At 44.1% G+C, this 13,731-nt stretch overlaps 1 protein-coding gene across 6 annotated transcripts in view; it reads left to right on the top strand.

Annotated features, from left to right (window-relative positions):
- SMARCA2 (SWI/SNF related BAF chromatin remodeling complex subunit ATPase 2) overlaps positions 1 to 13,731 on the top strand; it is a 180,528-nt gene that overhangs the window by 89,990 nt on the left and 76,807 nt on the right. For all 6 annotated transcript variants that reach the window (XM_086684935.1, XM_086684940.1, XM_086684938.1 and 3 more), the window contains exons 23-25: positions 568 to 734; positions 6,552 to 6,715; positions 12,453 to 12,680. In XM_086684935.1, the coding sequence (XP_086541061.1) occupies positions 568 to 734; positions 6,552 to 6,715; positions 12,453 to 12,680 (559 nt within the window). The remainder of the gene's footprint in view (positions 1 to 567; positions 735 to 6,551; positions 6,716 to 12,452; positions 12,681 to 13,731) is intronic.

Raw genomic sequence — 13,731 nt, 5'->3', positions numbered from 1 at the left:
GTGCAATTAGCCATTTTGAAGGCAGGGTTTCTATTTTCTCATCCCCGTACACATGCCGAGCGTTGTGCCTGGCTGGTAGTAGGTGCTCAATAAATATTTGGATGAATCTTACGTGCCCTGAATTAATAATTATGTGCTTGCTCAGTAGCAGTGTAAGGAAATACAACATATTCGTGTACACGTGTGTATAACTGAGAGGGAAAGAGGGAGGGAGAATTGAGACACACACACACACACACACACACACACACACACACACACACACACAGTGAAAGAATCAGAACATGAAACGATTTCCATTTCTTTCCAGAATCTGCCATCATACCTGGCATCTATAATGTACTCTTTATGGGTTTTGTATAGAAACATTTTCTTTTTCCATTTACATACCCCCATCACCCTGGAGTGGATAGTCATTCATTCATTCATTCATTCATTCATTCATTCCACAGTTATTTTATTGAATGTTCACTACGCACAAGGCAGTGCCTGAAAACGAGAGCAATACTGGATCCTTCAAGAAGACAGCAGTAATACTGTCTTCTTGTTTTGCCTTTTTGGGTTCAGGGCTGAGCTGTATCGGGCCTCAGGAAAGTTTGAGCTTCTTGATCGTATTCTGCCCAAACTGCGAGCTACTAATCACCGCGTGCTGCTTTTCTGCCAGATGACCTCGCTCATGACCATCATGGAGGATTACTTTGCTTTTCGGAACTTCCTCTACCTTCGCCTTGACGGTGAGTGCCCGAGGGGTGAGGCTCGGAAGCCACGCCCTGGAGAGCGCAGGGGTGACGGGCACTTAGATCCAGTTCCCCCCCCAACAGGAGGAGTGAAGTTGTTGAAGAATTAACTAGCGGGGTGAGGTGTGGCTTTTCCAGAGACAGTTTTTATTTCCTCCGGCTTTTAAAAAATACGCTGAAATCATTTGCACAGCTGTTTATCCCCCAGACAAGCCAATAATGCAAGTGGACTCGGAGGCATTTTATAAGTACCACCATTAAACTAAACGAAGCTAAATTAAAATTTAAAATCCGTCTCTGCCTTTAGGATTGAGTGTTATCTACACACTTGTACAAATGTTCTGATAAACTTTAACTTCTTCTGTTGAGGCTTTTTTTTTTTTTTAAGTTTACTTACTTTTTTTTGGAGGGGGGAGGGGCAGAGAGCGAGGGAGAGAGAGAATCCCAAGCAGGCTCCACGCTGTCAGTGCAGAGCCCGACACAGGGCTCAATCTCATGACGGTGAGATCGTGACCTGAGCCGAAAGCAAGAGTCAGACGTTTAACTGGCTTAGGCACCCAGGCTAAGCCACCTGTTGAGGATTTTTTTTAAGGAGATTAAGGGCTATGTCTCCTTTCTTCAGTAACACTCTAATTGTTCATTTAAGGTGATACTGAATTATCATTCAAGCTTCTTTTTTTAAAAAAATAAATAAAAGCTTCTTTCTTTTTCTAAGTAGACCATATCTACATGATACCTGAAGACATACGGCCCCGTTGTGTCCTAGATTTTGCAGACTATGTGCAAAATATTTGCCTGATTTACCTGGTAGGCAAAGTTCTAAGAAATTAGTAAGAAAATGCGAATGGGAGGAAATATGAATTTGGAGACATTTCCTAAATTACTGTTAGGATTTTGCTATCAGCCCTAAGCTTTTAAAGATGAAAGATACTAAAATTCCTCATATGGTGGTGTGGGATAATACTTTTGAAGAGTGGTTTGTAGGAACAGGAGCTAATTTACAGCCAGGATGGTATAGAATCCTGGATATAGAGTAGTACAGTATTTCTAATAGCAGTTTTTAGCTAGTGCAATCTTCAAGTTATTGTTAAATAGGAAGTTTAAAAGTTTATGTTCCATTAAAAGGTTTTGTCCCCCCGCCTTTTTTTTTTTTTAATGTTTTTATTTATTTTTGACATAGAGAGAGAGACAGAGAGCAAGCAGGGGAGGGGCAGAGAGAGAGGGAGACAGAATCTGAAGCAGGCTCCAGGCTCTGAGCTGTCAGCCCAGAGTCTGACATGGGGCTCGAACTCACGAACTGTGAGATCATGACCTGGGCGGAAGTCAGACGCTTAGCCAGCTGACCCACGCAGGTGACCCCAGACCTGACCTTTCAGGGTGTTTTTACCTCTCCCTTCCCAAGTCACCGCAGACCTCCAGGCCGATGCATGGCTAAGTAAGTGTTCCTTTTGAACACAGTTCGTGGTACAGTTCTGTCATCCACAGTCTGTCCCTTTTGGCACGTCTCCTGCACTGTGTCTCCTCCTTTGGCCTGATTGTTCTTCCCTCTCTGTGAGGGGCAAGGTCAGCACTCATTTGAAGGATAAGCGTGCCTTCCGTGCCTTCCTTGCTGCTCGGGTGAGGGGCAGCCCAGCCCTGGTGTCCCACCCAACTGCCATTTGCTACTTTGTGGCTTTTTGTTTAGAGCCTCCGCTGTGTGGCCTTGGAATGCTCCCGTCTGTGAAACTGGCAAGAAGTGCTTTTTCCTTGAAACAAATCTCTCTCCCATGTTCTTGCCAGCTTGAGGGAGTGCCTTTCCTCCGTTGCTGTTGGTTGCTGACCTTATCGCTATTAATAATAGTCCTAAAAGGTAAGGTTTACAGAACGCCTACTTCATGTGGGATACCAGGCAAAGCACTTCGCGTGCGTTATTAATTTAATTTTCTCAGGCAAGCAAGCTGTTTTCATTCCCTTTTACCGAGGTGTGACTACGATTCCCATTTCACAGATGGGAAAACAGAGGTTTACGGAAAGGAGCCGAGGGCAACACCAGGTTCTATCTTAGATCTGTCTGATTCCAAATTAGTTCAGAATCAGGTTTAGCAGACCCAGTGAGGTGCACCCCATCTCTTCAAATGCAGGCTGCTTTCCTGGCGACAGCCTTTTACAAGTGGTTTGGAACTCACTCAGAAATTGTAAGGTGATTAATCGGAACGAGATTCAAGCTGAATGGAGCCACTCACTGTTCCTGCGACCAACGCCCTTACTGTGAGGTTGGAGGAGACAAGTAAACAGTCTCCGTAAAATGTTGCAGATGGAATTGAGAAGGATTGTACAGGCTCCCACCCACAAGAAACAGCCGCCATTTGTTTCTGGAGTTGGAGAGAATCGATGGGCAAACAATCAATATACCCACTTCCAAGTACATCCACCCTCCCACCACCCGCCCCTTAGCCCGTTTGTTAAAATGACTTCAGATTTTCACTGCTGCGTCTGGTGTCTCAGATTTTTGACCTGGGGCGGGGGGGGGGGGGGGGGCGCGGAGGGGGAATCATTCGATGACAGCTAAACAGATTTTTTTTCCTGCAAAGATGATGGCTACATGAACAGATTTGGCTACTACTCCGTTATAGTCGTTTTCACTGGAAATGATTTCTCAGTGAGAGCAAGTGGTGAAGTTACATCCCAGAAGACAAAATTCTCCCAAAGCACATGAAACGCAGTTAAAATTAGGAATCATGAAAGCCTGGCAGCCTAATCCTCCTGGCTCGTTCTGCAACTTGCAACACAACTGCCCTTGCTATTAATTTATGATCTGGGTTGTGTTCTGTGTCAAAAGTCCAAAAGAACATGGGGCTGACACTCATCCCGAGCACGTCAAGTCCTGTGCCACCTGCGAGGAGCGCTTACGTGCCTGCGGATAAACCCTGACGGAGTAGTCTGAACCTCCCAGAGCAAATACCCCAAAGACTGCTGAGGACCAGCCAAGATCTTGACTTGGAGAACCTTTGACTAATGGGAATGGTAATCCAGCAAATCCTGAACCTTGTCATTAGAAATGTCCTAGCTTTGCACGAAAAGTGATTTAATCAGAGTTTTGTCTGGCTTGAAAAATTTGTCAGGTTCCCTACGATTTTATACAGTTTGAATCCACATCATATATATGTATATATATATATATATATATATATATATATATACATATATATATATATATAGTCATTCTCTTTGCTTGAGGTATCTGGGGTAGGCTCCAAAAACTCCTTTGACCAAATAGTTTTGGTATTTCTTTTGTTTTTCAGTGCTTTATTTTATATTTAGGGTTATTTCATCCCAAGTAATTATCTCCACTAATTAGTTTTATTCCTATCTTAACACATGTGGTCATTAGCTGATTATTTTTCAGTGGATTTAAAACTGAACTTCTGAGACTCCTGGGTGGCTCAGTCTGTTAGGCATTTGACTTCAGCTCAGGTCATGATCTCTTAGTTCATGAGTTTGAGCCCCCCGTCAGGCTCTGTGCTGTCAGAAGACAGACTTCATTGTCTCTAGACGTTCTTTCTTTCCTTACTTTAGAACTCTTTTTTTTTTTTTTTTTTTTTTTTTTTGGTTTCTGTAGCTTTCCGTTTAAGGCATAGGGTAAATGTATGAACCATGACTCCCTGTGAGTATTTTTTTTTTTAATTACTGCAACTGGAAAGGTGATATAGTGAAAAGGTTTCATGATAGCACAGAACACATCTTCCGTTAGCATCCTGAACAAATAGGTCACTGTGATCTCAGAAAGCCAGTTCTGAAAAGAAAAGAAGAGCCCCACGTATTTGAAACCTCACTCAGCAGGGGCGCCTGGGTGGCGCAGTCGGTTAAGCGTCCGACTTCAGCCAGGTCACGATCTCGCCGTCCGTGAGTTCGAGCCCCGCGTCGGGCTCTGGGCTGATGGCTCAGAGCCTGGAGCCTGTTTCCCATTCTGTGTCTCCTTCTCTCTCTGCCCCTCCCCCCGTTCATGCTCTGTCTCTCTCTGTCCCAAAAATAAATAAACGTTGAAAAAAAAAAAATTAAAAAAAAAATAAAAAAAAAAAGAAACCTCACGCAGCAAAGCACATTTAGTGCACCTCCCCCAAAATTCAGACTCTTACCATTTCTTGTTGCAGGATTTGACCAGGTGGCTAAACTTGAAATCTAATTTAGGAAGCAAAATGAGCTCCAAAGAGCATTGCTTCATTTGATGAAGAGAACCCCCAAAGCCCCTGGTTTCTGATCCCCATTTGCTATATGTGGGGAATTGGCATTTCTCCCCCTCCTCGGGAGGGTACTTACAATTTTTATTAATATGAATAATAGATCCCCTCCATGTTTGGGAATCTGACCCTCATAGTAATTAGATTTCATTAGCTGTCACCACTTAAGTGTTTTAATCCTCTGAAATAAATTGCTGGTGTATTTTCAACCTTAAAAAAAGAACACCATGTAGAAATAATATTTGTATAGCAGACATTTAGGGGCTATCGTGTAACATGTATATATAGTTTTCCCGTATTTCCCAACAGCCTAAGGCCTTTTTCAAAACTCTGCAGTTGTGCTTTCTCGGTTAAATACATTACAAATGCCCAGTATGTGATTGAGTGGCTGGTTTGGGAGCAGGTATGGGTGACTTCCTGCTCTAAAAGTGAGCACCACCCCCTGGGGTTTGGTGTCCTGAGCTTATTCGAGGTCTTTGGAGTCTTTTCAGGTACCTTGGGGCCACCCATCGGTGGGTGAGTCGCATGATGGTCTGTTAGGTTTTAGGTTACCACCCTTTGAACTCAACAAGCAGAATGTCCACACAAGAAACAGACTGAGAGCTTCTGTGTGTGTGTGTGTGTGTGTGTGTGTGTGTGTGTGTGTGTGTGTGTGTGTGTAGGTATATGTTTATATATATGGGATTACTGTGGCTTCAAGTCTTGCTAACCAGGATAAAAATATTCCATTCACATTTCAGGTTTTAAGCAGCCAGATCATGCTCAGGAGCAATCGAAATGGTAAAATGCAGTGGAAATCAATTTCCCTTTTGTTTCCACCCTCTTGGCATAAACATCTACTTGGTCTGATACCCATCGGCAAAATTGCTTTAAACCGTTATGATAATCTTTGTAGGCACGTGCAGGCGTGTGTGTGTGTGTGTGTGTGTGTGTGTGTGTGTATGTGTGTGTGTATGTAGGTGTATTTTATAATATTATTTGGTGTGTTTGAGGCACCTGGGTGGCTCAGTAGGTTAAGCAGCCGATTCTTGGTTCAGCTCAGGTCATGATCTCACGGTTTGTGAGTTCGAGCTCTGCCTGAGGCTCTGTGCCAACAGTGTGGAGCCTGCTTGGGATTCCCTCTCTCCCTCTCTCTCTCTCTCTCTCTCCCTCTCTCTCTGCCCCTCCCCCACTCATTCTCTCCCTCTCTAAATAAATGAATGAATGAATGAATAAACAAATAAATAAAATTATTTGTTGTTTTAAAGCACAGAAATAAATCCAGCAAATGTTTCATAAAGGTTTAGGTTAACATGAGAATGTTGTACAATCTGCAAAGGTACAGTCATAAGTGCTTATTTAAACCAAGCATTTTGAAACAGTGGGTAGTAGACAGTATTCCTTCCTTGATTTGAGAAATGTCTCTCTCTCTCTCACTCTCTTTTTTTTTAATTGCAAAATGTTCAAACTTCCTCTCCCCAAAAGCACAAAAACCTCAGGGGATTACCTCACCAATGCCAGAGGAGTCTATTTCTCAAGGAGGCCAGCCTTTCTGTCTCGAACCGTGCCATTTTCAGACAGGAGTTAATTGGCAAATTTACTTTTCTTGTACCTACAGGCACCACCAAGTCTGAGGACCGCGCCGCTCTGCTGAAGAAATTCAACGAACCTGGGTCCCAGTATTTCATCTTCTTGCTGAGCACCAGAGCTGGCGGCCTGGGCTTGAACCTTCAGGCAGCTGATACTGTGGTCATCTTTGACAGTGACTGGAATCCTCACCAGGTCTGTAATGTCTCTGACTTGGGTGCCCAGGCCTTCCCTCTGGAACCAGAGGAACTCAAAGACTATCAGTGTCTGCATTCACACTTGTGCAGAAGAACAAATTTCTAAATGAGCGGGCTGTTTCCCCTTTGGGGAAATGGTGACCTCGTGATGGCTCTTTTCTCATGTCCCTCCAGAGCGTAGACAGTGAGATGTCTCACACCCACCTTTGATGTGCCTTTGAAAAGCTCCATTTTGGGGTACAGAAACTCAGGCTCTGCTTAGCTTTAACCCCCCTTCTGAGGTTGACGTCAGGCAAAGGATATTTAGTCGTACGTAGGACAAATCACAAATGTTCCAAAATAAAAACAACAACAGTTAATATTTCTTGGACCCTCCCTGACTCTGTGCCGGCCTGTTGATGTGCATTGCTTCATTCTTTATTCACAATCCTGTGAGGTTGTAATTATTATTACTATATGCATCTTCCCAGTCAAGGAAAATGAGTCGCCGGAAGCTTTAAGTAAGTTCCCTGAGGTTAGTATATGATGGTTTGTCTTTTAGTCCGTAGGTTTTGTTTAAAATCACCATCAAAGAATAGTCTATGGAGGATCTACTACTTGGTTCTTTGAGCCTAGGTGAATGTAGCGTTATCTGTGAGGATGGGCCCCTTGTGGCACCCTTGTGGGTTCCTACGTTACTCAGGGAGATAGTTAGTGCGCTTGCCTGTAAGGTATTGGGTGGAGTGCTGTTCATCAGGATGTGACTCATGTTGGGGCGCACGTGAATTCAAGGTAGTAAAAAGGGAAGCGGCCCTTGTGTATGAATATGGACCATACACCAGGTCAGCCTGGGCTCCTCACTGCACCTTGCTTTCCTCAGCTACAAATATGCAGAGTACGACCCTGTCACCGGGTCACGGCGGGGAGACTGGGATGAAAAAGCTGACAGCAGTCATTCTGGGCAGGAAGTGGCATTCAGGGGGTGCACAGAATTATGAGAGAGCTTTCAAAAAACTTGCATGCCTGCCTGCCATCCCCTGCACCCCACCCCCAGTTTGGTAGAGGCTTCCCAGAACCACCTCCCCCCACCATACATTTGAAAGCTCCCCAGAGATTCTGACATCCTTTCTCTCCTGGCCAAGGAGCACTGATTTCAGGAATAAAGCCTTGGGGTGACCACCGGCTGGGACCCCTGCGAGGCTCGCCAGTCATTTACTCTAGCTGAGTATCTTAAAGGATGCTTCTCTGGAAATGTTCTCACCTTGGAGAGGGCTCGGGAGCCACCAGCATGGAATATATTAGTTCCAAGTCTTTAGGAAATATTTTTATATGTTTTCTATATTTTTTTTTTTCAATTTCTTTTTTTTTTTTTTTCAACGTTTATTTATTTTTGGGACAGAGAGAGCCAGAGCATGAACGGGGGAGGGGCAGAGAGAGAGGGAGACACAGAATTGGAAACAGGCTCCAGGCTCTGAGCCATCAGCCCAGAGCCCGACGCGGGGCTCGAACTCACGGACCGCGAGATCGTGACCTGGCTGAAGTCGGACGCTTAACCGACTGCGCCACCCAGGCGCCCCTGTTTTCTATATTTTTATATCCCACGAGACCTGCAGTTTGTCCCTTTTTACCATTGCGAATTCGGTGTCTGCTTGACATTTCGTGACAGGCTGCCCGCGTGCAGGCACTGAACTCGGCTGGGCGTCTAGGGGAGGAGTATGTGATGTCTGTCTTCTTGGTGCCCAGTGTGGTTTAGATCACCCTGCAGCCGCTGCCTGTGTCTTTACTGAGAAAAAAATAACCTGTCTATAGGTGAATGGAGAGTTCATTAGATTTTATCTTGGCGGGGGAAGCACATCTATGGCATCTCAGCTGACCACCTTCACTGGCATGGTGCAAATGCTAAGAGTCAAAGGAATTCAAGGTCTCTAGAAATGCTAAATTACCAGAGAGAGGATGCTGGGACATCCATGCCTCTCCCTTTCTCTGTCTCCCTCTACCCCTCTATCTCTTTGTCTTGTCTTTATGTCTGCCTCTCTCTCATTCTCTCTCTCTCTCTGTCTCTCTCTCTCTCTCTCTCACACACACACACACACACACACACACAGACATACTTTTACAACCAGCAACCAAAGGTGTAACTCCAGAATCAAGTAAATTGCATGAGCAATTCATTCACTTTTCACTGTATTTGAGCTAATATCTCGAATTTCCTCTGGTCTGATTTGCCCCAGATTCCTGGCACTGGGACATATATTTCTCCAAATATTTTTATCTGCCACAGGTAGGTTCACCGTCACCTGATTTGGACAACTGAGCTGACCAGAGTTTTCATGGCTGTCACTTAAACATGGCCATTACTTTGGGCAAACTTTTTTTTTTTTCCTTTCACTTTCAGAAATCAGTTATCTTACAATGATAGAGTAAGTACTGATTTTTCATTTAAAAAGTAAGACAGCTAACTTTCATGAAGCCACGACTCCACTGGATACGATGAGGCAGTTTGCATACCTAATTTCCTACCTAATCCTCAAAATATTTCACATTAGGTAACCAGTCAGTATTAAGTCACCCATGTCTGTCTGGGTGTGAATCCGGGCTTTGGGCTCTTTCTACCCTACACCCCTGCATAAATATTGCATGGTCCCCAAAATGAAAGTTGTGGAGCTCTTTTTACCTTGTTGGTTCCAGTGTGCTTTGAAAAACAAAAGTGTCTATAATAATCCTAAGTCAGTTGAATCAAAATTAAGTCCTATTGATGAAATCGCAGGTCCATTTGCGAAGTTGAAGATAGAGGCCAAGAAGTTGCTACTTGGAGGCCCTTGCTAGAAGTAAGGACAGCACATACACATGTGGAATTAGCAATAAAATCCCTCGGAATTACCAAGACTCTCATTTCCAAACTGCGAATCAGAAACATGGGTTGATGCCTTTACTATTAGCCCATGGAGTTTGAACTGTTATGTTACCACAGAATGGCCACCCACAAAGTTACCTTGGAGGTCCTTTTCCCAGGCTATGTTCTTATGTGCAGATAGAATCACACCTAATTAGTGTGGCCGAGTGTCAGGCGACTCCGATCTCAAAGGTACTGAAGAATCCGTTCAATGACGAAAGCACATTTTTCTTTGTCATAGTATCCCCTGCCCCCCGCTCTCCACTTTAGCTTAGAGACTCAGAGGCTAAACATTCTATAAACTACTTCAGCCTGGGGGTGTCTAGGTGGCTCAGTTGGTTAAACATCTGATATTGGCTCAGGTCATGATCTCACGGTTCCTGAGTTCGAGCCCCGCATCAGGCTCTGTGCTGACAGCTTGGAACCTGGAGCCTGCTTTGGATTCTGTGTCTCCCTCTCTCTCTGCCTCCCCACCTCACACTGTGTCTCTCTCTCTCTCTCTATCTCTCTCTCTCTCTCTCTCAAATATAAGTAAACATTAAAAAACATTAAAAAATTTTTTTTAAACCTTCAGCTTAGAAATAATAATTTTGGCTACTTTCCAAATAGATAGATCGTTTTATTTTTTTTAATAATTTTTCTAACCTTTAAAAAAATATTTATTTATTTTTGAGAGGAAATGTGTGAGTCGGGGAAGGGGCAGAGAGAGAAGGGGCCAGAGGATCCTAAGTGGGCTCTTTGCTGACAGCACAGTTGCTCAGTGCTTGCTCTTGGCCCAGATAGTCTAGAACATTTACTAGTAATACTTATTGTTGGGCCCGTTCAGGAAACATTCCACTGACCCCTGTTCTAGGAATAATCCAGAGGTGGATAACATACACCTCGCTGTTTTGAAATCTGCTTCACCATTCTCGTGAGCGTTTGTCGAGAGAGAGATGGTTGAACTAAGAGCTTGAAAATGAAGTTTAGGGTTCCGACCCCCTCTCCCCCTACCAGCTTTGGATGGTACGTCTCCAACTCACCTTCTCCTGTTTTGGGAACGTAATCTAATTTGGTTGGATCCCAGCTGTGTTTGTGTTTCAGCTGTCTGATATTTATATTACTCGGGTATCTTCTGAGGAAACATATTGGCCTCACGAGTCATTTAATTGTAGAGGTCCCTGCAGCAAAGACGGGTGTCCTGGACAGACTTTGGCCTGTTGCCGTCTCGTGCCATGTGCATGGCCAGGAAATTCATCAGGCCAAGTGGCTGGGCTTCCTGCTGTAGAGCATCAGCTTTGTGCAAAACAGGGCGTCTGGGATGCCGGATACAGGGGACAGACTTTTACCCCCAAAACGTGTACGGGTCTAACGGGGGGTGCATGGAAACCACTAATTAGCATTGGCCCAGAGACCATCACCTAGATCAAAGTGACAGACCAAGATGTTTTTGTGGTGTAGCATTGAAATCAGGTAGCTCGGCCTCCTAGGTTTAGTAGGGGTTTTATTTAAAGAATTCATTCCAACTGTTTTCTTCTTATAAGAGTAATACAGGTTTAAAGCAGAAAAAAAAATTGTTCAACCACTTGAAAGTAAAATGAGGGAAATTTAATAATGACTTTATTCTTCGTTACTTGGAAGTGTAAATTCCTGCCTTTTACTTGGTTTACGTAAATATGCACATATGAGATCCACATGTACGTAGTCATATGTAACGTGTCTTTTTTACTTGTTACTGCTTTGTGTCATTAAATCTCCTGTAATTAATTTGTATGGTGCTATGCATATAGTATATGGTACATACATACAAAGATTAATTTTTTTTAACCAATCTGTTATTGTTGAATGTTGATTTAATTCTGCTTTAAAAACAAAAACAAAAAACAGGGGTGCCTGAGTGGCTCAGTCGGTTAAGCATCCGACATTGGCTCAGGTCATAACCTCACAGCTCATGAGTTCAAGCCCCACATCAGGCTCTGTGCTGACAGCTCAGAGCCTGGAGCCTGCTTCAGATTCTGTCTCTGTCTCTGCCCTCCCCTGCTTACAGGCTCGCTCTCTTGCTCGCTCTCTCTCAAATATAAATCAACATAAAAAAAAAATTTAAAAACCATTGTAAATGATATATAATGCCAAGAGGTACACCCATATTTGTAAATCTTTGTGCATATCCTATCCATGATTATTCCCGTAGGATAAATTACCAGAAGCAAAATTTCAGGAGTCAGAGATCATACCCAGTTTTAACACTTTTGGTACTTGGTTCCGGATTTCTTTCCCCCAAAACTTTGACCAATTTAGCATTCCACAAGCTATAATTTGGGGAATTCTTTTCATTGCCCAAACTAAAGATGGAGTCTTTGGTGGAATTAGATGCATGGAGATCTGCCCCCTGACAAGTCCCTATCTGTATGGTGTATATGTATACTGTATGTACGTATAATTCACAGATGTTTTAAAAATTGTCTCTAACACTTTAGACCAGCGTCTAGTGTTTCTTGAGATTTAAGGTTAGTTGTAGGTAATATCAAAGTCATAAATCTGACATCAAATTTAATGGGGTCTTCGTTTGTTTTGTGTTTTAGTTCGGGACAAAATCTGATGGTGAACCTAGGGACGGGTGCAAACACCTTGATGCCTGGATTTCAAAACCTGATATGTATTTCGGTTGGCTTGGCCGATCGGAGCCCAGCTTCCCTCAACTAGGGATGAACTCAGGTTTTCCAGAGAAGGTGGCTTGCATACATTAAAAATGAAAGCAAGATCTTTTCACTAGCGTGGGTGGGTTAAGTAACCCTCTACGCGCCCCTGTCTCTCGGGCAGGTGACTTGTTCGCTGGGCTGAGGCAGGTGCGCTGGCCCTCAGAGCATGTGGTTCTCCCTCACAGGATCTACAAGCACAAGACCGAGCTCACCGCATCGGCCAGCAGAACGAGGTCCGGGTGCTGAGGCTGTGCACTGTCAACAGCGTGGAGGAAAAGATTCTCGCGGCCGCGAAATACAAGCTGAACGTGGATCAGAAAGTGATCCAGGCGGGTATGTTTGATCAGAAGTCTTCAAGCCACGAGCGGAGGGCATTCCTGCAGGCCATCCTGGAGCACGAAGAGGAAAACGAGGTACGATAGAAAGCCGAGCTGATGAAATCTCACAGCGGCCTTTTGTCTCGGAAGGATTAAGAACGACCTGTTCGTTCTTTAAAGAATTTGCTGGGCTGGCGTTGATTAAAATGAATAAATTAGCTGCCTGTCTTACATCCCAAGCACAGAAAGCCTCTGAAAGTCATCCAGACCAGTGTCTTAAAAGCCTTTGCTAGAGGCACCTCAAGGCTCAGCCAGGGCACACCCCCTTGGCTCCCCCCCCCGAGAGACGCAGACAGGGTGCTTAATCGTACTGTAAATGCCGCCTTCTGTAGGGAAGATGCAGCATTGCACAGGGGCCCCTGGTACCCGGACACAATCAGCCAGATGAGAGTAGACACCGCCAGAAAGAAGGGTCCCTCCTTGCCTTGTCTCTCTGCCATCCCCCTACCCTGGGCCCTCTCTGTCTTTTGCCTTTTGATTAAGCTCTTCAGTATGTTTGTAGGACAAGCCCTCACAGCCATCTTAACGTGTTTTCTTGTACTTACACTCTGAAAGCAGGACTTTGACCTCCAGTGCAAATTTTTCTGTAAAAGCTGACCAAAGGCTGAGAAAATGACCAGCTTAAAAAAAAAAAAAAAAAAATCTCTTTACTTGGCAAGATTGTTCAAAGAACACATTCCTTATGTTTCTCTAAGGGGGTCTTTTTTTTTTTTTTTTAACTTTTTAAGTTTATTTATTCACGTAGAGAGAGAGAGCACGAGTATGAGTGGGGGAGGGGGGTGGGCGCAGAGAGAGAGAGAATCCCACACAGATTCTGCTGTCAGCGCAGAGCCCGATGTGTGCTTGAACTCACGCACCCGTGAGATCGTGACCTGAGCCAAAGCCGGGTGCTTAACCCACTAAGCCACACAGGCGCCCCTCTAAGGGGGTCTTTAGGTAGTCGCTTGTATTTTTTTTAGATTGCCAATTTTAGTAATTCTATACTGAATTTTCAACCCGAACAGATTTGAAAGAGATCAAAAGACATAGTTCTAATGTTGTCTAGAAAAGTGTGCAAAATACCAGCACCAATCCTTACCATAAAATT

The sequence above is a fragment of the Puma concolor genome, chromosome D4 (assembly GCF_028749965.1).
Source record: "Puma concolor isolate L17-30 chromosome D4, mPumCon1.1.hap2, whole genome shotgun sequence".
Classification (NCBI taxonomy): Eukaryota; Metazoa; Chordata; class Mammalia; order Carnivora; family Felidae; genus Puma; species Puma concolor.
This window is presented reverse-complemented; position numbering and strand designations above follow the sequence as displayed.